The sequence below is a fragment of the Pristiophorus japonicus genome, chromosome 2, assembly GCF_044704955.1.
Source record: "Pristiophorus japonicus isolate sPriJap1 chromosome 2, sPriJap1.hap1, whole genome shotgun sequence".
NCBI lineage: Eukaryota > Metazoa > Chordata > Chondrichthyes > Pristiophoridae > Pristiophorus > Pristiophorus japonicus.
Genome location: NC_091978.1, coordinates 153,185,276 through 153,211,132, shown reverse-complemented (window position 1 = coordinate 153,211,132; position 25,857 = coordinate 153,185,276). Strand labels below are relative to the sequence as shown.

Below are 25,857 nucleotides of genomic sequence, written 5' to 3'. Positions count from 1 at the left end.
CTCACTCTACCATTATCATCAAGCCAGCGGATCAAACTTAGTTTATTGAGGAGCGTAGAAGTGCATACGTGGAACAGCACCAGGCATACCTAATAATGAGGTACTAACCTGGGGAATCTGCAACACAGAGCTACATGCATGATAAACAGTGAAACAACATGCTATAGACAGCGCTATGCGATCCCACTATCAATGGATCAGATCACAGCTTTGCAGTCTGCAGTCCTGCCACATCCAGTCATGAATGGTGGTGGACAATTAAATAATTAACAAGAGGAGGGGGCTCCATGAGCATCCACACACTCAATGATGGTAGAGCCAAGCACCCGAATGCAAAAGACAAGGCTGAAGTGTATGCAACCATCTTCAGCCAGTAGCACCGAGTGGATGATCCATAATCGGCCCCCAGCGTCAAAGAAGCCAGCCTTCAACCAATTCGATTCACTCCATGTGATATCAAGAAATGGCTGAGGGCACTGGATACAGCAAAGGCTATGGGCCACAACAACATCCTGGCTGTGCTCCGGAACTAGCTGTGCCTCTAGCCAAGTTGTACAGCTACAACACTGGCATCTACCCAGCAATGTGGAAAACTGCCCAGGTATGTTCTGTCCACAAAAAGCAGGACAGATCCAATCCAGCCAATTACCACTCCACCAGTCTACTCTCAATCATCAGCAAAGTAATGGAGGGTGTCATCAAGAGTGCTATCAAGCAGCAGTTACTCACAAACAACCTGCTCACGGATGCTCAGTTTGGGATACGCCAGGAACACCCAGCTTCAGAGCTCATCAGAGTGTTGGTGCAAACATGGACAACAGAGTTAAATTCCAGAGGTGAGGTGAGAATGATTGCCCTTGACATTAAGGCAGCAGTTGATCGAGTGTGGCATCAAGGAGCACAAGTAAAATTGAAGTCAATGAGAATCAGAGGGAAAATTCATCACATGCTGGAGTCATACCTAGCACAAAGGAAGCTTGTTGTGGTTGTTGGAGGTCAAGCATCTAAGCCCTGGACATCGCTGCAGGAGTTCTCCAGGGCAGTGTCCTTGGCCCAATCACCTTCAGCTACTTCATCATTAACCTTCCCTCCATCATAAGGTCAGATGTGGGGATATTCGCTGATGATTGCACAGTGTTCAGTTCCATTTGTAATGAAGCAGTCCATGCCCGCATGCAGCAAGACCTGGACAACATTAAGGCTTGGACTGATAAGTGGCAAGTACCATTCATGCCATACAAGTGCCAGGCAATGACTATCTCCAACAAGTGAGAGTCTAACCACCGACCCTTGACATTCAATGGTATTACCATCGACGAATCCCCCACTGTCAACATCCTGGGGGTTACCATTGACCAGAAACTTAACTGGGCCAGCCACGTAAATATTGTGGCTATAAGAGCAGGTCAGAGGCTGGGTATTCTGAGCGAGTGCCTCACCTCCTGACTTCCCAAAGCCTTTCCACCATCTACAAGGCACAAATCAGAAGTGTGATGGAATACTCTCCACTTGCCTGGATGTGTGCAGCTCCAACACTCAAGAAGCTAGATACCATCCAGGACAAAGCAGCTCACTTAATTGGCACCCCATTCACCACCTTAAACATTCACTCCCTTCAGCACCGGCGCATCATGGCTGCAGTTTGTACTATCTACAAGATGCACTGCAGCAACTCGCCAAGGCTTCTTCGGTAGCACCTCCCTCTATCACCTAGAAGGACAAGGGCAACAAGTGCATGGAAATACCATCACCTGCAAGTTTCCCTCCAAGTTACACACCATCCTGATTTGGAAATATGTTGCCGTTCCTTCATCGCCGCTGGGTCAAAATCCTGGAACTACCTCCCAAACAGCGCTGTGGGAGTAACTTCACCACAAGGACTGCAGCGGTTCAAAGAGGTGGCTCACCACCACCTTCTCAATGGCAATTAGGGATGGCCAATAAAAGCTGGCCTTGCCAGTGACACCCACATCCCAGGAATGAAAAAAACCCCAGAGGGCTGTGGATGCTCAGTCATGTTGAAGACAGAGATTGATAGATTTTTGGGTACTAAGGGAACCAAACGATATGGGATTAGTGTGGGAAAGTAGAGTTGAAGTAGAAGGTCAGCCATGAACTTACCGAATGGTGAGCAAGTTCAAAGGGCCGAATGGCCTACTCCTGCTCCTATTTCTTATATTCTTATGCTATCAACAGTATTCCTTTTATGTAAAACCACATGGGAGAACTGAGTTTCAAACCAGGAAACTAATAATCTCATTTAGAGTATAAATTGGTCACCTGCCTTTTTTGAGAACGATCGAAAATGCCAGTTTTGACGATGAGTTTAGAGAACTCAATGGGTCTGAAACTTCCAAGGTGGTTTTGGCCCACTGACTTCAAATCAGCCAACTTGCTGTATTGCACAAACAATGCTGGCCAACTTTCCCATTTGCTGCCATTACTTCAGGACATCAAACTGTCATATTTGTATAAGTCAATAAAATGAATTTTTCACATATATGTGTATTATCGTTCACCTGTTCTCCTTGCTAACCATTCTGGTGACTACATTTAAAACATCTACGTTTCAGCAGGAAGTGGGATATTGATGATTTTGAGTCATGAGAACACAATAATAAATGGGTTTAGAGAAGTTCTGGGGGACTTTAGCTGAGCCTTGAAAAATACTTTTATGAATTTTCAATAGATTTACTGTCATGTTCCAGGTCCAGTTCTAGTAATCACCGAGTATTGCTGTTTTGGTGACCTTCTGAACTTTCTGAGGAGGAAACGAGATTCATTTGTTTGGCCAGAAAACAGAGAACAGGATCTGGAGAAGACACAATATAAGAATATTTCAAATCTGAGGGATCCTGAGAGGTAAAAAACCAACACTATAAACTTTTCTGAGCAGTTATTGGAGATGCACGTTTTATTGCTGTTGTCTGCCATAACACTTTATTTGCTGTAACTGTGTTTGAAAGAATCCTATAATCAATTCCTTATGATAATATCTATTATTTTTTGAGGTTGTCACACTGAACTACCAACATTTCTAAAAAGTTGACTCTCCATATGCGTTCGTTCCATTTTGATTCACTGTTTTTACTTAAAGTGCTTTAATGTTGAGGTAATGGGCTATTATGTGAGTCTCATGTAGCCGACAACAATATGGAAGGGATCCAACGCTTGTTTTAGGTGGCAGCCCAACCTAATTTTATGTCTGATGAAAGGTCATTAATCTGAAAGTTGCAGGTCCGGAAGGTCGGATTTCCCAGCATGCTGGGGAGATTTAACGGGGTTCACAGCACGAAAGTCAGCTTGATGGACAGGTTAGCTTCCATTCGTGCGGGGAACTTGGAGGAGGAGGCTGCAGCAACAGGTAAGTGCTGGGCCCAGGATGCTGGAGCGAGGATCCAATCCACCGAGGGTGGGGTGTTCCAGGCCATGGGGGGTCCAGGTGTTCCAGACAATGGGGAGTCCGGGTGTTTTAGGCCATGGGTGGACCGGGTGTCCCAGGCCATGGGGGATCCGGGTGTTCCAGGCAATGGGGGGTCCGGGTCTTTTAGGCCATGGGTGGACCGGGTGTTCCAGGCCATGGGGGGTCCAATCCCTGTCCCCGGGGTGGGGAGGGCATTGTGATCTCCGAGGGTGGAGGGTCCGAATCACGATCCCCAGGGGTGTTCCAGGCCTGGGGTGAGGTCCGATCTCTGAGGGGGTCGGATCCCCCTGATGGTGGGGGAGCTTGGGGGACTGGAGGGAAGCACTCCTGCTCCTCCCGGCCCACAGGGATTTCTCCTCGAGGCTGAGGCATCCTCGTTGCAGCCACCGGGAATCCCGAGCCCCGGGATCCCCGGCCACCTGCAGTAAAACCTGCAAAGCAGTTTAAAGTGGAGCCCTCAGGCCTCATTATATTTATTAAATTGCCAACCTGCATCCTGGCGACGGGTTGGCAGCCCGCTCACCCGTCTCGCCCGAGTTAAAGGTGAAAGTGGGCAGGTTGGAGGCAAGTTGGAGTCGGGGTTTACATTTTTGCAACTTTCACTTCCTCCCCCACACCTCGAACCACCCGCTCGTATCTCAGAACATTCCGACTGTTAGCTCTGTTTCTCTCTCCACATATGCTGCCTGACTGGCTGAATGCTTTCCAGCATTTATTTTATTTATTTCTAGTTTTGGTCAGACGTTTTTCAGGTGTCCTTAGAGTGCAGGGTATTAGTCACAGAATTTGGGTCTCATTGCAGCCATTCTATCCCTATGAGCACTGTTCAAAACAGAGACTTCAAAAGGAGTTCATTGGAAAGAATTGTTTCAGTAACAATGGAGTAAAAGTATGGACACTAAAAACTGTTATTGTTTAAAAACTACTGCCTCATTAATGCGGTGAGGGACCCATATTATAAACTACTCATTATGAATAAATATGATGTGGTATATTGATTGGCCCCACTGACCAAGTCCAATTTTGTGTGTAGCCTGCTATCATCAAATTTCATCGGGGCCGAAATTCAGTGCAGCCAGAAAGCTGGTGGTGTTGAGGCCTTTTTTCCCCGATTAGCGCTGCAAAATTTGCAACAGCCATTGGATCCAAATTCAGCTTTGTGATCACAAAAAAGTGTTCCAGTCTTATTAGCTCTTCAAACCTGAAAGTTTGCAGTCTTAATTGGGGCGTTATTCCCGTGGGAAATTCGCCCTTAGGTTGAAGCGGCAGTTGTCTTTGCAGCACAGGCACGAGGGAATGAGCGTATCGGTGCTGCTTTGGAGAGGGTGGCCACGGCTCTGCAAGAGTCGAAGGAGCGTCTAAGTGCAGTCATATCTGGTGGCTTTCAGACTGTGGCTGCTCGCATGCAGTCTCAGCTGGATGCCCCCCAAGACCTCAGTGTTGCTTTCGCAGCTGGGTCCACCACGGGCCACAGGGAACCTTCCGGTGTGGGGCCACAGTACCAACCTGAGCTCCCTCAGATTGGTGGTGGTGGTATTGTGCCGCCCCTGGTGAGTTATTCAGGCTTCTCGGGCCAGGATAGGGATGGTGCGCTCCCTCCGGCTCCCAGCATTCCTGGCCCCAGACCTGTTACTAGGCCAGTGCCTCCACTCATGACCTTGCCCGAGCCAAGTCAGACTGAACCCTTCCCGGAGGATGTTGACCAGTCTCCAGCCGGCCCTTCCAGGACCAAAGCTGCTCGAGGGCATCCTAGGAGGACATCTGCAGCTTCCACACAGGGTACACAGCAGCCTTCCCAGATCAATGAGGCAGCCACAGGGAAGACACTGAGGCGAAGTCGCAGGTTAGGCACTCAAAAGATCATCATAGGCAGTCCCTCGAAGGACTTGCTTCCACTCTAAGTGTGTTCTCAGGTGGCTGAACAGTCCAATGTGGGACCTACAGTCTCTGTCACAGGTGGGGCAGACAGTGGTTGAAGGAAAGGGTGGGTGGGGAGTCTGGGTTGACGCACTCTCCTTCTGCTGTCTGCGCTTGGTTTCTGATTGCTCTAGCTGACGAGACTCCTTCCCGGATGCTCTTCCTCTACTTTGGGTGGCCTTGGGCCAGGGATTCCAAGGTGCTGGTAGGGTTGTTGCACTTTATCAAGGAGGCTTTGAAGGTGTCCTTGAAATGTCTCCTCTGTCCACCTGGGGCTCGCTTGCCGTGTTGAGGTTTCGAGAAGAGCGCTTGCTTTCGGAGTCTCGTGTCAGGCACGTGGACGATGTGGCCCGCCCAGCAGAGCTGATCGAGTGTGGTCAGTGCTTCGATGCTGGGGATGTTGGCCTGAGCAAGAACACTGACGTTGGTGCATCTGTCCACCCAATGGATTTGCAGGATCTTGCAGAGGCAACATTGATGATACTTTTCCAGTGCTCTGAGATGTCTGCTGGAAACAGTCCACGTTTCTAAGCCATATAAGAGGGCACGTATCACTACTGCCCTGTAGACCATAAGCTTGGTGCCAGATTTGATGTCCTAGTCTTCAAAAACTCTCTTCCTCAGGCGACCGAAGGCCATGCTGGCACGCTGGAGGCGGTGCTGGACGTCGTCATCGATGTCTGCCTTTGCTGACAGTAGGCTCCCGAGGTATGGAAAATGATCCACCTTGTCCAAGGCCACGTCGTGAATTTTGATAACCGAGGGGGGCAGTGCTGTGTGGTGGGGTCAGGTTGGTGGAGGACCTTTGACCTACGAATGTTTAGTGCAAGGCCGGTGCTTTCGTACGCCTCGGTGAAGGTGTTGACGATGGCATGGAGTTTGGCCTCCGAGTGTGCGCAGATGCAAACGTTGTCTGCGTACTGTAGTTGAATGACAGAGGATGGGACAATCTTGGATCTAGCCTGGAGGCAGCGGAGGTGGAACAAATTCCCATTTGTTAATGCTCGGAATGCTGAGCTCGGGCGACGTTTCCAGCCTGAGCCCCTGGATTGAGATTTCAGTTTTCTCTCTATGAATCTCGGGATCTCTATTTCTCTCTCTCTCTCTCTCTCGTTTTTTTCCCCCTTTTCTCTTTCTCTATTCCTATTTCTCTACTTTTCTTTCCCCCAATAAAATTTCCGCTTTCTGTTTCTCATTCCCTTTCCTCACTTCTATCTCTTCCTCCTTTCTCTTTTGCTCCCTTCCCTCTCTCTCTCCCCCTCTCTCTCTCATCCTCTCTCTTTCCCTCTCCCTCCATCTCTCCCTCTTTCTCTCTCTTTCTCACCCTCACTCTATCCCTTTCCCTCGCTCCCTCTCTCCCTCCCCTTGAGTGCAGATTCTGTGCTGAACTCCTCCTGTCCATTGAAGAGGCTTCCGGACTTGTTGCTGAGCAGTACGGAGCTGGCTCTGGGATCTCACCCCGTCCTTAGCTCGCTGATCTCTCCCAGATGATCACTTACCGGATTTCTCTGTGAGACCGACTCAGCTGTTATTACTTTGAGGACTCCGGGGAGCTTCCGACCCACCCTCAGGTTTGGACCTTTCCTTCTTGTCTCTCTCCGCTCCCACGGCTCCGAGATCTCTGCCACTCTGAACCAGCCCTAAAAGCTGGCGGGGGCACCGTTAGCTGAAAGGCCGACTTTTTGACGCTGAAAATGGGTCTGGGGGCGGAGCAGCAGCAGTGCGCACTTTTAGCCTGTCAGTTCTGCCACAAGCCCCATACCGCCACGAGAGTCGGCAGTGACCCACACTGCTGCAAGACCTCCTGGGCCGAATCTATGTCGGGGCGGGCAGTTGAGCCAAAAGCAGCGGCCATTTGTTTTTGACAAATGGCTGCTGCAAACGGGGCAGTAACGGTCCTTCCCGGGACCGTGAATTTCGGGGCCATCATGTTTAAAGCCTAACCACTCATCTTTTGTGATGTACTCTCTCAGTTCTACCAGATTTATTTGATAACTATTCACAAAAGCTATAACTTTGTTCAGGGCAACTTGAAGTAAAAGTAAAACATAGTGTTTGCTACTTGTAACAGCATTCATTGCAATAACAACTCGTATAATTCAATTTCAAATGGTGATTAGTGTCAAGCTGATTCACTTTCCACTGATTCAGTCACTTTTCACTGCATGTTCATGCTTGCAAATTTCAAAATTAGGTGCTGACTCAAGAATAATTGATATGCCGACAAATTTATTATTCACACAAATACTCAAGAGATGAATTATTTCATGCAGGTTAGTAGGGTGGACAAGTGCAATATTTACTGCTGCTGACTAGAGCACTCAGGCTGTATTTTACTGTTGAAGAAACCATTTGCAGAGATAGATGAATAGCAGTGTCACTCTGAATTTGTTCAGTTGCTTATCACAATTGTACTCGGGCCCTGTTGATACTGCATTTACTTTTAATGGCATCCTGGGGTCAAATTGCTGCTTCATAGCAGGAGTGCAGCAAAGCTATTGACAATGCTTATTGGCCTCTTTATGCTACAGGATTGTTCTCTACAGAACCAGACCCTCCTGGAATAGGCCCCTCCAAATGAAAGTGCTGTTAGCCGCAAATATAAACAACATCTACGTGCTTCGCTAGGTGTAGTCCGCTATTTTGAGGTCTGGTTATGAGCAGGCTAAGCTGTGAGCCTGTCTGTACTGGACAACAATGCATTTTTATTATTTCCGGCCGGTACAGCACTTCTCCCAATATCGGGGAAAACCCGTGTCTCAAAGGTGACTTAGCGTATGTATATTTGGCTAATTTCCCCTTAAAAGTATGAAGTGGTCTCAACCACTGCCTGTAACAAAATATTCTATGCTCCAATGGCCTGCTGCGTAAAGACATTTCTTCTAACCTCCTTTATTTCTTAGTGATAATTCCAATTGATAACTCCTCCTCTCCGACTCCCCAACTGAAGGAAATCATCTTTTCCCATTCATGTCATTAAAAACTCTTCATAATTTTATAAACCTTTGGTAAATCTCCATTTTGCCTTTACTGCTCCAGTGGAATTGTCCCAATATCTCAAGGCTCTCCTCAGAACTATGATTTCATATCCCTGACATCATTTTACACTCTCTTTGGCTTTAATGTCCTTTTTGTAATGGTGTGTGCAACACTGCTACTCTGACTGTAGCTTAACCAATCTTTTGTATAAATTAATCATTATTTTTTTATTCTTTTACTCTATATCCCTATTATAAAATACAAATTCTATTGGTCTTTTTAATGGTTTCATTTAGCTGCATCGTTACGCCCATTTTATTGGCCTTAAACAACTGCAGCTAATCAACTTAACAATTCAGAGGCCCACGCACAGTCTGGACGGGTGTTTGGCTCACAGCAAAATTGTTTGGAGTCTCTTTTTAATTGATGCGCAAGCTTCAACTGGTATATTCCTGCCTTGAGCATCCAAACCAGTGGGACCCGCTGGAGGCCGCTTATAAAGACCCTCAAAACATGGAAATCTTTTAGCATTTTGTGAAGTCAGAAGAAGCAGGAGAGTTCCTCCTGAGTCCACAAAAACTGTGGGCTACTACCAAAGTGCACCTTGCCCCTCCAACCTCCCAATCGTCTCCCTTTCCCCCGGAATTACCTTTGGACTTTGGCATGGACTGAAATTCGTAAGGTGCCTGCAAATCAACTGATTTATTTCGATGAAACCCGAGGACGAATTTACTTTGGTCTTCGGGCCACTCCGTTCTGGCGTGTCATCACTGCTGCTGGAATCACACAGAGTTAGGGCCGCTAAGGAAATTAGGCCCCTAGGTAATTGGATTTGTAGGTCTCTGTTCATCCACACCCTTCAGTGTCTTTCCATTAAGTATATATTCCTACCAGTCTGCCCGTCGCTGTCAGTTGAGTGAGTCCTTCCTGTGTGTGAAGGAAAGATCATCATCATAGGCAGTCCCTCAAAACGAGAATGACTTGCTTCCACGCCAAAAAGGAATGAGTTCACAGCTGTTTCAATGAAGGACCTAATATTCCAGGTCCCGAGCTACATCTTGAAGGGTGGAAGATGCCTTTGTGTGGCTTTTTTTAATGTGTGGTGGTCGTTGCACACCAGCCACCACACGGGCTTGACAGAGCTAGGTCTTGGTCCAGTGGCAAGGATTACCCAAGACGACTGGAGACCAGCTCTGCTGCACGGACCTAGTGCACACACATATTGCAGTGTGGGCTGGCCTATGCTGCCCCTGGGCCCTCGCCTCTTCTGGGCCCCGAACTCACACCTCTCCCCGATCACGTGCGTGGCCCCGCCCGTAAATCGCCGCCAGTCCCAGCCTGCAAGACCATCAGCAGGCTGGGGCCAGTAGAGGGAGCAACGTGCGGCGCCATACCACTGCAGGGAGCAGCGCATGCTGCTGCAGGTGGAGTGACAGCTGTGAGGACGGTGACTGGATTTGACGTCGCCCAAATCCAGGTCGCTGATTGGAGTGCAGGCAAGTACAGCTGGAGCAGCGAGCTCGGGGCGAAGGAACGGCGAGGTCAGGGCGAAGGAGTGGCGAGTGTTCGTAGAGGGAAGGAAAGATAGTGCTGTGGTACCTCTCTGTTTTCCAGACAAAAGAACTGCAGGTACTACTAACCTATCAACCTCAGGTTTCAATCCTATTGTCACTCAACAATACTTGCCTAACTACTAAGAGAGCTTTTTCTATTTTACGACTGCAACCAAATCTGCAATACAATAGACAGCCAATTAAACACACTCTTGGCACTAAGCCTATGATTACTGTCAGAAATGTGTTATTAAATTGGGCCCAAGAACATTTGGATGATGTTCCGACTGAAAGCATCTCACTGATGACTAAGAATATATTCTCAGGACTGGAATAGACATTCCTGATTAAAAATTGGAAATGCAGGCAATTTTTTAAAGGTTTTCTCTGGTTAACTTATCACTTCTCTGTAATTTAAAATAAAATAAATATTCTTATGTTCTTATGTTTAGAAACACTGAGAACTTTGTAGACTTCCAGATGACATGACATTCATTTCTGTGCACAAATACATGTGTGAAATATTTTTAAACTGTTTGTGTATTTCCTATAATCCCATCATACAACTTCTCCATTGTCTGCTTACAGTCCAGGTCTGAGTCAGATTCAGCATTCCTCCCATCCCCCATCTCCCAATGCAAACTCATCGAAACATTACTAACTCACAAAATTTTGATCGCATTCACTTTCCAAACATTTTTAATGAAAACAATTTTATTTTGCTATCAGAAATTTGTATTTTATTTTTCCATGTGACACAGTACTTCTGACTTTCAACTATTTTTTTTTCATCAAATCATGCATTCGAGATCACCAGAATTCTGGATGCACTCTCTATTCACATCATCCTGGTTTGCAGATACCAACGTACACTTCTGGATGTAAGACGAACTATTATTTAAGGTGCCAAAAACTAAGGGATCCCACGCACCTGAAAGCAAAAATACTATTGATTTGTTTTATTATTTGTCAGAAGTTGATATCATTTTATTTCAATGTATTCTTTGCTTACCATAGGAACAGTTCTGGATCATACATGGAAATGAAGCCAAGTAATACAGCATCTCCACAAACCAACTTGGACAAAAGAAGATCCCCATGCAAGGGTAAGTTATCTGTGTGTTCCTCTGGGTATGTGTAGCTGTTGCTTGAACGTGTTGTCTCCTCCCAAATTTATGCTCATCTTTTTATCAACTCCATGTTTGAATCTCTCCAATCAGAACCTTTACCACAACACCTAATAGACCTAATCAAAGTCACAACTGACATCCTCTGTGATTGTAACTATGGCGCATTATCTGTCCATGACCTCTCTGCAACATTGGACCACACAATAGTCCTCCAATGCCTTTACTCCATTGTCCACCTCAGTGGCAGTTCCCTTGCTTGGTTCCATTCTTACATATCCAATCATAGCCAGAGCATCTCTAGCAATGGGGCTGGAGGAGAAGTGGGGGTCGGAGGGGGGCGGAGAAGTTAGGATCAGGGCCAGCCAGAGAAGCATCAGGGGAACGATGGGGGAGAGGATCAGGGCCAGCGGAGCATCAGGGAAGAAGGGGAGAGGGCAGGAGAGGATTGGGGCTAGAGGAGCATCGAGGGGGTGGAGGAGTGTCAGGGCCGGAGAATCAGGGCCAGAGGAGTATCCAGCAGGGCGGGGGCACGGTGGTTGGGACTTAGGAGTGTCAGGGCCGGAGGAGCATTGGGGCTGGAGGGGGGTTCGGAACCTTCATGGGGAGGGTTCAGCGGCCTCGGGGGAGCTAGCGGGGGGTTAATCAATGGCGCCGGGAGGGGTGTACAATCTTGGTGGGTGGGTGAGACTGGGATGTTTGAAGGCACTTACCTCCTGGATGCAGCCGTCCTCATCTTACTTTAGCTGGCAGATTCCCCAAGGCCTGAGAAACCCGACCAGCCAGAGTTAAATTTGAAATGGTGGTTAAATCTGAGGCACGCCAGCCTCATTATAATATTGAAATGGATGACCCGCCTCCTGGGAATGGGTTGGCTGTCTGCCCCCCTGTCCTGCCTCCGTTAAAACTGGAAGTGGGCTGATTGGAGGCAGGGGTCGGGATTCAGTTTTTTAACACTTTAACCTCCCACCCAACCCCAACCCACCCGTTATTTGGGGTTGTAATTTCCCCCATAATCTCAGCTGACTGTCCAGTGCAGTGCTACGTCTTTCGGATGAGATGTTAAACCGATGCCCAGTCTGCCCTCTCAGATGGACATAAATTATCCCATGGCACTATTCAAAGAACAAGGGTATCCTGGCCAATATTTATCCTTCAACCTGCATCACTAAAACAGATTATTTGGTCATTCTCACATTGCTGTTTGTGGGAGCTTGCTGTGAGCAAATTCGCTGCCATGTTCCCTACATTACAACAATGACTGCACATCAAAAATACCTCATTGGCTGCAAAGCACTTTGGGATGTTCTGAGCTTGTGAAAGGCGCTGTATAAATGCAAATCTTTCTCCTTTCTAGATTTACTCATTTGCAAAATGGGAAATTTACGCCTCAATTTGATGGTCAAACTAAGAGCCCTGTCTTACATGTGAGCAAGGATCAAATCTGTGGCTGGGATGGGTTTTGTGTCTAGCTCTAGGTGCTGTATTATACTTGCTGACTATAACTGCAATCGCTGGAAATCAGCACCTTAGTAGTGGAATAGAAACTAGCCTTTTCATAGCGAAGGAAAATCAGCATTTTAGCTTAAACTTGGTAGCGACCTGAAAATGGTTTACTGCCCCATTTACACCTGCACTCCAACTGCCGCCATCTTCAAAAGGACCATAATGCCGAGTGGCTGAAGCAACCACCTGTTTTTGGTGATAGGCTCTTTAAATATGCAAATTAGGGCCCTAATGGACATAGGAGCTTTATTGCCATTTTAGGACAAAACTGGACAGATGTGTGTTGATGCATTTAAGGGTAGGCTTGCTACGCACATGAAGGAGAAGGTAATAGAGGGTTAAGGGGGAGGGGCGGTGGAGGATGTCATTTGAGTTGGTAGAGATGTTTGGGGAATATAAACACCAGCCTAGCACCAGCGTGTTTCTGTGCTGTAGATTCTATGAATTACTGAACATAGACCCAGGTCAAGTTACAGAATAAATATTTTACACTCTCTGGGGACGAAATTGCCCCTTTTTCTAGCTGCTAGTGCCTCTGGGGGGGGCGTTAACAGGCGCAATGGCGTTTTCGCCTGGGGGAGGGGGAGTTACCGCCTCCCAGGAAATTGCCCCGGAGGTTTGAGGGGTGCTGTCCTGGCACAGCTGCGCCCTGCGATTGAAACATCTGTGAACTCATTCCTTTTTGGCGTGGAAGCAAGTCATTCTCGTTTTGAGGGACTGCCTATGATGATGATCTTTTCTTCACACACAGGAAGGACTCACTCAACTGACAGCGACGGGCGCAACTGACGATTATGTCATTGCCGTGCGCGCCAACCCCTTAATGCCCTGCAGGGGAAATTGCCCCGTGGGCTGCAAGGCTGGCGCGGGTGGATGTCAACTCCAGCTTCGCGGGTCGCGAAAGTGGCAGACATCCGCTGCCAGGGCGCCCCTTAAAGGGGAAGGTCTTTAGCGCCCCTGGCCGCCATCTTTATTTGTCGTCCATCAATTGGATCGGCCCGACAATGATGACCCTTGCGTCGACCGGGCCACCATCATGCACCCGCTTTGGGTCCTGGGTTGCTGACCCGGTTGATCACGTCCCTGGTGGCCCAGTGACGGCCACCAAAGGGCCTGCCGAGTGCGCAGCGGCCCTCCCCTTTAATGGAAGTGGGGGGACATTGCAGCGCGTCAGCGCTATGGGGAGCATTCGCATGGCCTCTAGCAGCTCAGCATGGCGTTTAATGTCACAGAACAAAATGAGTCGTGACTGATGAAAAATGCAAGAGCTCTGAACCAGAAGATCTGAGCATGTAGGCGTGCTTATTGGTAATATTTCATCATTTCTCACAATGGAGGCTGCTTTGAATGAATGGGGACATAAATGCAGGCAGAATTGTTATCTTAACGCAATCCCCCTTCAGCTACCCCAGTGGCAACTAACCTTTCCCAGCTGCTGCCGCTGCCAGTGCCCGAGGCCTGCAGCTGCCAGTGCCCGAGGCCTGCAGCTGCCAGTGCCCGAGGCCTGCAGCTGCCAGTGCCCGAGGCCTGCAGCTGCCAGTGCCCGAGGCCTGCAGCTGCCATTCGCCTGCCCTTCCAGGTGTGCAATCTAAAGTAGGCAGGAATCCCATTGGAAAGCTGCCAGAATTATGGCAAATTCCCCATGGTCAGCGAGGGGAGGATGGGTGGCTGCTGACTTCATGCTGCATTTCCACCAAAACAGAAAATCTCATCTTCAGACTCGAGGCCTGATTCCGAGTTTGAGGGATTTTAATTGATCTGTGACACTTCAGAAGTTATCTAGCAACAGCAACATAAAAATTAAAAATGTTTTAAAATTTCAACTTTAAATTTTTGTTGTTTCTGTTGCTCATGCACTGCTGTAATATTGGCTCTCATTTTATATGTAGGTCATAGGCTTTTGAGGGGGGATGGTTGGCTGGAAAGTAGGAGTCATGTTATACATTGCACACTTGGAAGTAATTTATATGGTCGACAAAACTAATATTGGTAGCTGTCAAAACATATCTATATGCTAATCCTGGTTGGTGAACAAGAATAGCAATTATATGTATACAGCCTGGATCAGATTACATCCATGTGACACACACACTCTAAATTTAAGAGTTATGTAAAGACATTAGGGTGTTAGGAAAACATGCAAAGATCTGGTATTTGCATGCATCTGATTTGCAAATGAGCAGATTTTACCGAACCTATATTTTCTGTGCTACATAAACTCACATAAACTTGCAAATTGGCTGCTGCATTGCCTACTTTACAACAATGACTACACTTCAAAAGCATTTAATTGGTTGTAAAGCGCTTTGGGACATCCTGCCATTGTGAAGGGCGCTATAGAAATGCAATAAATGCTGCTTTGCCAGTGTTGCCCACATCCCAAGAACAAATTTTTCAAAAACTGTAAATTTATGGAATCTTTATTTTAGATTATGCAGTCTTACATGCATTTATATGATTATTTTGAATTAACATCAAATATTTCATTGCCTAGAATCATACAGCGATAAAGAAAATAACAATGAGGTCCCTGAGGAGTATAACTTGGCTCTGGAAATTGAAGATCTTCTCATCTTTTCCTATCAGGTGGCAAAGGGAATGAACTTCCTTTCCTCTAAGAATGTAAGCTAACATTATTCAACAAATTGCTAGTTAAAGATAATTTCAGATTCATAATTCTCTCAAGTTTAAATATAATTAATGATTTTGTTCATTGATAAAATAAATTGTGTTTATTGTATGGTGTGTTAAATTACATATTTCACTTATTACAGTGCATTCACAGAGACCTGGCAGCAAGAAATATCCTTCTAACAAATGGACAGATTGCAAAAATATGTGATTTTGGGCTGGCTAGAGATATCAGGAATGATTCCAACTATGTGGTGAAAGGCAATGTAAGTCATTCTGGAGAGTTGATCATTGGTGTCTGAAACACAAGCAACAGGAACTCTGGCACATACAGCACTAGACCATCAGAAAATCGGACACATACCAGAGGGGACTCAGCCACGTAACAGTTCCTGACCACCAAGAACTCAGACACATATTCGCACTGGACTATCGGAAAATCAGACACAGCCACACTGGACTATCAGGAACTCAGACACATATCCACACTGGACCATCAGAAAATCTGACACATATCAGATGGGGCTGAGCCACATATCAGCACTGGAACATTAGAGACTCATATACATATCACTACATTTGCTTTTTGAAAAAAGCAGACAGGTAATCTGCTTCTAGGCTTCTACATAGTCATCTCACAAACTGTTTGTTGGCAGTTGCATGATAGTGATCTCGATCAACTTGTCCTCCAATCCTCCCCTCAGCAAAGCGCCCTGCCTTATCCAAGATAGGATCAACATATCCATAAATCACTGGGAATAACTTGCATACTCCATCATATGACAGTGCACCAATACATGAATAATCCGACAATTATATTTTAATTATATTTGGTGCTGATGATCTTGCAAATATGATGATTGCACACTCAGATTGGCTCTGTTAGTTGAATGATCATTTTTTAATCTAGGCTCGTCTTCCTGTGAAATGGATGGCTCCGGAGAGTATTTTTGACTGTGTGTACACATTTGAGAGTGATGTCTGGTCTTATGGCATTTTGTTGTGGGAAATTTTCTCATTAGGTAAGATTGCATCCCCTCTTCTTTTTCATATTACTACTAATTGCTTTAATTTTATGTACGTCTATACAAGTCTGTAGTAACAAGTTTAACATCCTTTCACTATAGGAAGCAGCCCATATCCTGGCATTCCTGTGGACAACAAGTTCTATAAGATGATCAAGGAAGGCTATAGGATGCTCAGTCCTGAACTTGCATCGACCGAATTGTAAGTAAAGTCATTGACTTTCTCTAACTGGTTACAGTATAAGCTGCCTTTTTGTGGATATCCTTTTTCTTTGTGCATAAGGGCTCAGACAACAGCTTGGTATTTTGCCAGACTTGCAACAGTAACCATTATCCAATCTTGCAATTCATTCTGTCAGTAAGCCAAAGTAAGCACATCTGTGATACACAATTATTTATTGTCGGAGACTTGCGCTTTTGTTTAGGAGACGGGAAGTTATGGTATTCCACATTACTTTAGTCAGGTGTTACAACCCAAACCTCCAGCCAGCTGTCAGTTACAATAAAAGTAAAGTTTGCTAAAACAAGAAAAACTTGTATTTATTTAGAGCCTTTAACATTGTACAGGTACAACCTCCGAAATCCGGAAACCTCGGGCTGAGTTTCGGGTTTTTCCAGATTTCGGAGACGAAATCCGACATTCCAAAATTTGGCTTGCAGCGCACCCATAGTTGGGACAGCACTTTGGAAAAGCGGTAGGTATGAAGACCTGCAAAAAAGGTAAGTTAAAGATTTTATTTTTAAATTCTTTTGCAGCGATTCGACAGTTTAGTGTCTTGTGAATGTTTTGTGATCTTTAATTTTTTGTTTTTTGCAATTTTATTGGTGCGTGTGTCTGTGGGTGGCGGGGGTGTGGGGTGGGGGGGGGGCGGTGGGGGGGCGCGGCATTATTTACAGAATACTGATCAGAATACCAGAGTCCGGTTTTCGGAACATTCTGTTTTTTGGAACTTCGGATTTCAGAGTGTTCCCTTGTGACCATTATGAATGAAGGCAAGCTAAAGATAAAACATACAAAACAATAGCTAACTTGTTGAACCGTCTGAATCTATACAACGTGATCATATTCTTATCACAGTAATGCTGTTTAATAAGTACCAATAAGAGCATTTACATGTCAGTTTGGTTCAGTGGTAGGTGTCTCTAATTTTAAAGGTTGTGGTTTCAAACCTCACTCCAGGACTTGAGCACATAATCTGGGCTGACACTTCAGTGTAGTACTGAGGACTGCTCTGTTATTGGAGTCGCTGTCTTTCAGATGAGTTGTTATACTGTGGCCCTGTCTGTCTGTTCAGGTGTAATAAAATATATAAGGTAAGATTCTCCCAGTGTCCTAGCTGACATTCATCCCCAAACCAATGCCACCAAAAACAAATTAACTGTACACAAATTTGCTGCCACATTTACTTACTTAGCAACAGTGACTATAGCTCAAAATAATTCATTAGCAATTTAGAATGCTCTGATGATCTGAAAGGACATTATAAATTAAATATAATTGCAATTGAAATTAAAACTTTAAATTAAATATATATGCAAGCTCTTTATATTTGCTTAAAATCAACTTTACTGTGCCCCATTTATTCTGCAAGTATCCTGCAATATTTGCCAGGAATGAACAGATAAGGGATATTATCAGGCTTTGAATACCTTATAAAACTTAGAGTATAAAAGAAGCACTGTGTATTGGATCTGGCTTTTAGGAACTGAAGGAAACATATTTGATTCTCCAGCCAGGAAAGGAGTACTGAGGGAATGATCAGCCATGATCTTATTGAATGGCGGTGCAGGCTCGAAGGGCCGAATGGCCTACTCCTGCACCTATTTTCTATGTTTCTATGTTTCCATGCTGCCAGGAGGCTGGGTTTCCCACAGGCCCTGCCAATTTTACTGGCAGGGTCTAACTTGAATGCGAGGCCTCAGATTGGGGGGTGAGGTGGGGGGTTGCAGTATCGGCAGGGGACCAGCAGGCAATCGGCAGGAAAGCTGGATAAGCACATGAGGGAGAAAGGAATAGAAGGATATGCTGATAAGGTTAGATGAAGAGGGGTCGGAGGAGGCTTGTGTAGAACATAAATGCTGGCATAGACCAGTGGACCGAATGGCTTGTTTCTGTGCTGTAGACTCGATGTAATCAATGTAATTAGATGAACGCTGAGAACAGATCATATATCTTCCTCTTGGCAAATAGTTGGTATTTTGACAAGATCAGAACAGGAGAGAAAAAAAATTCATTTATGATCTTGCTGAATATTCTCATCATAAAATGAAAAAAATGCTATAGCTTTTGCCTTTTCCCCTTTGACCTTTCTCAGAAACCGTTTCATCATTTGTTTCAATGAAAGTTTCTTCTTACACAAGATTCAAGAGTTAATCTCTAAAAAATGAAACACAAAGTAAAAATTTCCATTGTTCTGTGCAAAATGTTAAGTTATACCAAACTACCGTCTTTCATGAAATTGTTTCCTCTTTTATGTTATTGTTAACTGAGTAATATTTAAATCCCACAGGTATGAAGTCATGAAAGCTTGCTGGGATTCTGACGCTTTGAGAAGACCTACGTTTGAACAAGTAGTGGAGCTGATTGAGGAGCAGCTGTCAGACACCTCCAAACATGTAAGCAGCAGAGTTTATATGTTTTAAAGGTTAATTTGTTTTAATTGCCTGGTTTTTAGTGTCCTCCTCCCCTTTTATAGGGGGCATTTGTAAATTATGGTTTTAGAGCCCACAAAAAAAAACACAAAAAAACCTACAAAAATACAAAAAAAAACAAAAAAAAAGGGCCTTGGGAAATGTTTGGAGTGTCCCCCAGATCGGGGGGCACGATTTAATGTTTAATATTGTTTACTCCAAAAGAGTTGTAAGCAGCAGAGTCAACTAAAATAGTCGTAAGCAGCAGAATGTGTGGGTACAGCAGTGTTGTGGCTACAATATGTGTGGGCAGATATGACCCAGAGTGGTTCGTTATTTCCTGAATGTGGTAGCTGCCAGAAAAGTTATATCTACCCACAGCCTGTGTGTGGAACTCTGCCATCAACAGTAAATTAAAGTTACCATTTCAAATGACTTAAAATGAAAGCAACAATTTCAAACCAAAAAAAAAGGGTGAAAATACACAGTAGCTCTCATTGCAATGTGAATAAAAGGCTTTTCTAGCCCCATAAATTATAAATGTTCTGAAATCTATCCTCCTTTTAGTCTGTGGTTGCTGGTTTAATTACAACAACCATGTAAATGTTGGCTTTGTCGTAAATCTTGGGCTTACTGTTAAGTAATGTATGTCCTGCATCACTTCAGACAGAGGCCCTGATGTTAATCTGAAGGCGACTTCAAACGGGGTGGGGGGTTGGGGTAGAATTGCATGGGTGAAACCCAAAAGTCAACTCAGCGGGTTGGAATCTACGATCTCGACTGAATTGAAGCAATTCATTTTGACTTCCGGGTTTCGCATCTCCAAGCTCCACACCCGCATGACACAATCTCAGCTGTATTTAAAGGGACAATGTACAGATGAATATTTTAGGTGTTTACAATGTATGATGCACATAGAGCAAGGGCAGCACCCAGATTCAATGATGCATCATGGGAATTGCTGCTGGTTGTATTCAGGAGCAGGAGGGACACACTATTCCCCAGCAATGGGAGGAAGGCACCTGCAGCTCTCACCAAGAAGGTGTGGTTGGAGATAGCTGACGAGGTGAACAACAGGAGATTTGTGCCCAGGTCTTGGATGCAATGTAGGAAGCGGTTTAATGACCTAAAAGTGAGTACATTTGATGATTCAACTACATCCTGTGCTTTAAGCCACCTCCCTTGCCAAGTGTTCTCCATCACATCACTCCTCACATCTACTCAACTTTCAGCAGCACCCAGCCTTCGCTTTCTATGCACTTCATCACCTCCCCATTTTTCCATCCACTGGATCCACACACCCCAATCCTTATGCAATCTGATGTATCTGTCTCATAGTCACCCTCACCGACTGCATTGCATCCACTGGTTGAATACCTAACCTTCATTCACTCATGGGTCTGTTTTATTCGCCCCTTGTAGGAGAAGAGTGCACAATGCGCAAGGAAGAGGGACAAGACTGGAGGTGGGCTGCCTGAAATAGTCCAGCTAACAGATGCAGAGGAGGAGACCAAGGAGATAAAGTGGCACATCTGTGTCCTTCTCAATCAGAGATGGAGAGACAAGGAACTCGCGTATGCCAGGTGAAAGAATTACAAATATCTCTGACACACGTGCTGACTTTATTTCATCAATGACTAAACAATGAGAAGACTGAGTCTGGTGATTGTCAAGATTGTGACTTTGCTGCGACTAAATCATTTTCCTTTCTTTTGTTATCCAGGGCCTTCAAGTGTACAGCAAATGTCGCAGGACACCCATGAGGATGATTTATCAGAGGATCTCATTCCTTCTGAGGGTGCACCGTCACAGGACCTACAGCTAGGCACCAGCGCAAATACTCGCACTTCAATGGGCTCACTTAGACAGTTAGTTGGGTTTTCACCTGCTTATTCACACCTCACAAGTGAACACAAGCAGAGACTGGGGGCAGGAACAGCTGTGGAGAGTCTGTGTCGGGGGCACTATCCTCTACAAGCTCTGCTCAGTTGAATCCTAAGGGCTATTGTTGAGAAGGGGAATGCTAGAGGTGCATCAGCAACTTAGCCAGGTATTGACGGATGTGCGAAAGACACTCTCCACAATAGTTGAGAGGATGGAGGAGTCCAACTCAATCACTAGTGGATTGGTGGCGCAGTGAATTGCGAGAATGCCTGCCATGAAGAGAGTGGCGACCTCCATGGAGTTTCAAGCACAGCTCTCGAATGAGTCCATGCCGGTCATGACCACGGCAGTGCAAGAGATGTCTGCCACCTTAAACACCTTACTGTGGCTTTACAACAGGTCACTGATCTCCACCAAGCTAGTCTGCAGTAGAGTGGTAGGAGTGATGTGGTGCTGGCCCAGGAGAGGAATGATGGTGAAAAGGGGCATGATAGTGGGGACTCTACTCAAAGCACTCCCACTTTTAAGCCATTGGCTCCCCCTCAGCTAGTACCCGAGATGCTGCCTCATCTCCCAGTGTCCGAAACTACTCCCGCACAGGTGCAGGTGGAGCAGTCTTTGGCAGGGCTCTCAGGGACTCCGAAACCCAGAGCGCGTCGGCCAAAAGCATCTGAGCAGTCAGTCAGGATTTGAGCAGCCTGCCTCTACCTCTGCTGAAGCCACACATGATGCACCATGTAAGAAGCTTAGGTTCAAGAAATTGTAATTCACCAAAGATATGCACATGGGTGTTTGACAAAATGTTACTGTTGTGTTCCTAACACAGATGAGACTGCACACAGGGAGGTTAAAGTAATAGTGGCCTCAGTCTTTATTAAGACACTCCAGAGTGAGGAACAGGCCTTAGGGGCCGGCTTATATGCAGTGCTCCCAAGGGATGCTGGGATCTCTTGCGATTTCAGGGGATGCTGGGATCCCTTGCAATTTCAGGGGATGCACTCCCTGGTGGCGGAACATGGGAGTGCATGCTTTACAGATACACAACAGTTTCGTTGTTAAGTTTTCTTTTTTATAATGCCACATAAAATGTATTAATTAGCACATCTTGCTCATTATTGCATCCCGAGTGCCAACTCACCCTTTCACTTGCTTCCTGATGACTGTCATTACATGCTGGGACAAACTGGGTAGATGTACAATGGGTGGATGAGTGGTTGAAGGACTGTTTAGTGCAAAAGGAGGGGGAAGCGAGTGGTTCCGGTGGTGGGAGCGGACTGTAGGATTTCATTTCTTAATGTTTTACACTAGGTGAACTTTGCTATATTAAAGCATTCCTGGCATCCCGGCACCAATGTAAGTGACTGGTCTGGCAATTGGTGTCCGATTCATAGCTAGGGGATTTGAATATAGGAGCAGGGAGGTCTTAATGCAGTTGTACTGGGCCTTAGTGAGGCCTCACCTGGAATATTGTGTTCAGTTTTGGTCTCCTAGTCTGAGGAAGGACATTCTTGCGATTGAGGGAGTGCAGTGAAGGTTCACCAGACTGATTTCAGGGATGGCTGGGCTGTCATATGAGGAGAGACTGGATCAATTGGGCCTTTATTCACTGGAGTTTAGAAGGATGAGAGGGGATCTCATAGAAACGTAAAAGATTCTGACAGGACTGGACAGGTTAGATGTGGGAAGAATGTTCCCGATGTTGGGGAAGTCCAGAACCAGGGGACACAGTCTTAGGATAAGGGGTAGGCCATTTAGGACTGAGATGAGGAGAAACTTCTTCACTCAAAGTTGTTAACCTGTGAAATTCCCTACCGCAGAGAGTTGTTGAGGCCAGTTCATTGGATATATTCAAGAGGGAGTTAGATATGGCCCTTACGGCTAAAGAGATCAAGGGGTATGGAGAGAAAGCAGGAAAGGGGTATTGAAGGAATGATCAGCCATGATCTTATTGAATGGCAGTGCAGGCTCGAAGGGCCGAATGGCCTACTCCTGCACCTATTTTCTATGTTTCTATTTTTAGCCTCCACTTTCTCATGTTCTCCTCATCCGAAAATGAGTGATGAGCCCGATCACCCTCCTCCACCTGCAATCCTCTGTGCTGTGCAATGATGTGTAGGAATCAGCATGTCATTATTATTCTGAACACCCTTGCTGGCGAGTACTGAAAGGCACCTCCAGACCTATCTAGGCATTGCAATGGCTTGCTCTATGACTCACCTGGTGGTCAGTGGCTCTCATTGTAGTACTCCTGTGCCTCATTGGTGGGATTCCTCACAGGTGTCATGAGCCAAGTTTGAAGGGGTTATCCCTGTCTCCAAAGATCCAGCCCTTAAGTCTGCTTCCTGGAACGAAAAGGCCTGTAATGTTGAATTGCCGTAGTATGAAAGCATCACGACAGCTCCCAGGGAATCTGCCGCAGACCTGCATGAACCTCTTCTTGTGGTTGCACACCAGCTGCGCAATGATGGAAGAATATTCCTTGTGGTTTGTAAAAATTCCTGGTTGCTGTGGTGGTGTTCAGATTGCCACGTGCAAGCAATTGATGGCACCCTGTAAGTGTGGGAATCCAGCCAGAGAGGCGAATCTGGGTGCCTGCTCATTCTGGCTATTGTCATCACAGGGGCAGTTTACATAATTCCCAGCCCTGGCAAACAATCCATCCATCACCAGCCTTAAGCATTTATGTGCAGCTGACTGTCAGACCCTCAAGATGGCTCTGGTAGCGTCCTGGAAGGAACCAGAAGCAAAAATATTAAGGGAGGTGGTGACTTTCAGAGCCACTGGTAATGTGTGCCCACCAGGGGACAGGTCTTTTTCTCGGAGGTTGCAGATGTCTGCCACCATCTGTTGTGACAACCTCAACCTGCAGGAGCATTGCTCTTCCGACAGGTCAAGGAAGCTGAACCTCTGTCTGTAAACCCTGTGCCTGGGTAGTGCTTCCTTTGACCTGTGCACCTCCCTCCTGTGCATCTCTCTTCTGTGCACATGCTGATCCCACCATGGATGATGATGGTCTTCCTCTTCTGATGTGCTGTCAAAGACATCCAACACACCTCTAATCTTGATCTTGTCAGTTTGAAAGCCTCCAAGATGTAGAAAAATCGGTATCAACACAAGAACTCACTGCCAAACGTTTGCCAGAGGCAACTGAGACACTAAGTGTAATAAGTGAGGTTTCACTCAGATGAGGAAATCCCAAGTTTAAATACCCACCTGAACTGCGGCTCAATCTCACCTCCATTTCACTGCTGAGTTTCCTAAGCTCTGGGAAATCCATGCTGGACACTTTAAATTTAAAGCTAATTAAAATTCAATTTAAAAACACCTCATTAACCTCTCCTAAGGATGTTCATTTCATCAATAAGTACCTGCCCACTTGCACTAATTAAAGCTCCAACTTTGGTGAGTAAGTTACTCACAAGCATCCAAATGCACCTCTGTTAATCCCAGAAGTGGGTTTGTTGGAGCTGGGTTGCGGTCGGGATCCAAAAAACAATTATTTAAACGACCCACTTGCTCCCAACCCACCTTGGGGTTAAAATGCCCCCCAGACTCCGAAGACCTGAATAGTATGTTCTTTCCAGCATGAAAGTGGTAGTGGAAATGAAGATTTATGCTGGGATTTTCTTTGGGGATACACCTGACTGGCTCCCATAACAGGCAACAGGCACCTATGCATGATTTATGCATCATTCCATTTTTAACCCTTTTAGAAGTTATCGACGCTGTGACTGTGTCAGCTTACGGACTCTCAATTTTATGTGTAGCGTAAATTGTTGCAGTGGGTTAGAACATTGTACATTCACCATTGGGATTAGAATTCTATTATATCACTGATTAGGTGATGAAAATCTAATTTTTCTCTGGCTGTAAAGTTCTCAAGTCACCACAGTTCCTAGTCGGCACAAATTTACACTTCAAAAGTTTTGATAATTTGGCACTGGCACAAAATTAGCGATATCACTCAAACAGGCATTAAGATGGCTGGTGTGGAAAAGCAAATTCCACACTGTTGTGGCAAGGAATGCTTTCGGGCTGGAGGGCATTGTTGAGGCACAGTAGCGCAAATCTTTCTCTGTATCCAGCCATTCCTATTCCTGGGTGAAAATGTATTCTGCTAATCAGTGATGACATTTCTCACCTTAATGACAACACATCGATAACTGACTACTGGATCAGTGAAGTATTAAGTTCAGTAAATCTCATGAATACAGAGAGAAAGAAAACTCTCTCCCATTGTTTCCCCATGAAGCTCTGAAAGCTGTAGGTCACTGTAGGTCAGTGCAATCATTAACAATCAGGGTGCCTCTTCTACCCATTCATCCTCTCAGAATTGGAACTGACACAAAAGCTTAGTGTACGCGGCAGGAGTTTAAAAAAACACACACACACAAGTTTTTATTTATATTTGTTCTGGGATGTGGGCGTCGCTGACAAGGCCAGCCTTTGTTGCCCATCCCTAATTGCCCTTGAGAAGTTAAAAGGCCTTGCTGTGGGGCGAATATCCCCACAAAACATACCAGTGCCCCACCAGTATTTTCAAAATCAAGCAGTCGAAACTGACACGAATGTGACAAAAGTAGAATGAAACAAGGTACTCAGAATTACCCATGGTTCAAAAGTAAACCAAAAAGTCACGTGGAGCAGTTACACAAATACATGGGACCAGCCGATGATATATTTCTCTCCTTCATTTTACAGAAGTATTCCAACTTGGAGTCCAATTTCACCACCAGGATTAAGTTCTCCAGCCACTCCTCACGTCTTAATTCAGCCGGTAGCAGCAACACTTCTGACCAACCGCTACTAATGAACGATGACGTGTTCTTTGAAGATGAAAACAAACAGATGCGAATTTGACATTGAGCAAAGTAAAGTCCAAAATACTTACACCCTGCTGAAACTAATGTACAGAAAAATGTCTGAATGTATATTTTATTAACATTTATATATAAATAATGTTGGAAGCATAAATCTACTTGGAAGCTACTGTACTGTGGTCCTGTACGACCAAGTTATATCCTCTGGGATAATATGCACCCGAGTGATTGTTTATTACTGTTACAAGACTATTTTCAGGGTGTTTTACAGACATATATCACAGCCTGATATTTAAAAAAAATATAATTGAAATTTTATTTTTTAACTATACATAACTGTGTTTATCATTTATTTTGCTG

The 25,857-nt window shown here is 45.4% G+C and overlaps 1 protein-coding gene across 1 annotated transcript in view; it reads left to right on the top strand.

Moving 5' to 3' along the window:
* kita (KIT proto-oncogene, receptor tyrosine kinase a) overlaps positions 1-25,777 on the top strand; it is a 128,182-nt gene extending 102,405 nt beyond the window's left edge. The window contains exons 14-21 of the mRNA XM_070860634.1: positions 2,709-2,862; positions 10,891-10,979; positions 15,001-15,128; positions 15,281-15,403; positions 16,048-16,159; positions 16,265-16,364; positions 18,673-18,778; positions 25,379-25,777. Coding sequence (XP_070716735.1) covers positions 2,709-2,862; positions 10,891-10,979; positions 15,001-15,128; positions 15,281-15,403; positions 16,048-16,159; positions 16,265-16,364; positions 18,673-18,778; positions 25,379-25,537 — 971 coding nt within the window. The 3' untranslated portion in view covers positions 25,538-25,777. The remainder of the gene's footprint in view (positions 1-2,708; positions 2,863-10,890; positions 10,980-15,000; positions 15,129-15,280; positions 15,404-16,047; positions 16,160-16,264; positions 16,365-18,672; positions 18,779-25,378) is intronic.
* Positions 25,778-25,857: the final 80 nt, after the last annotated feature.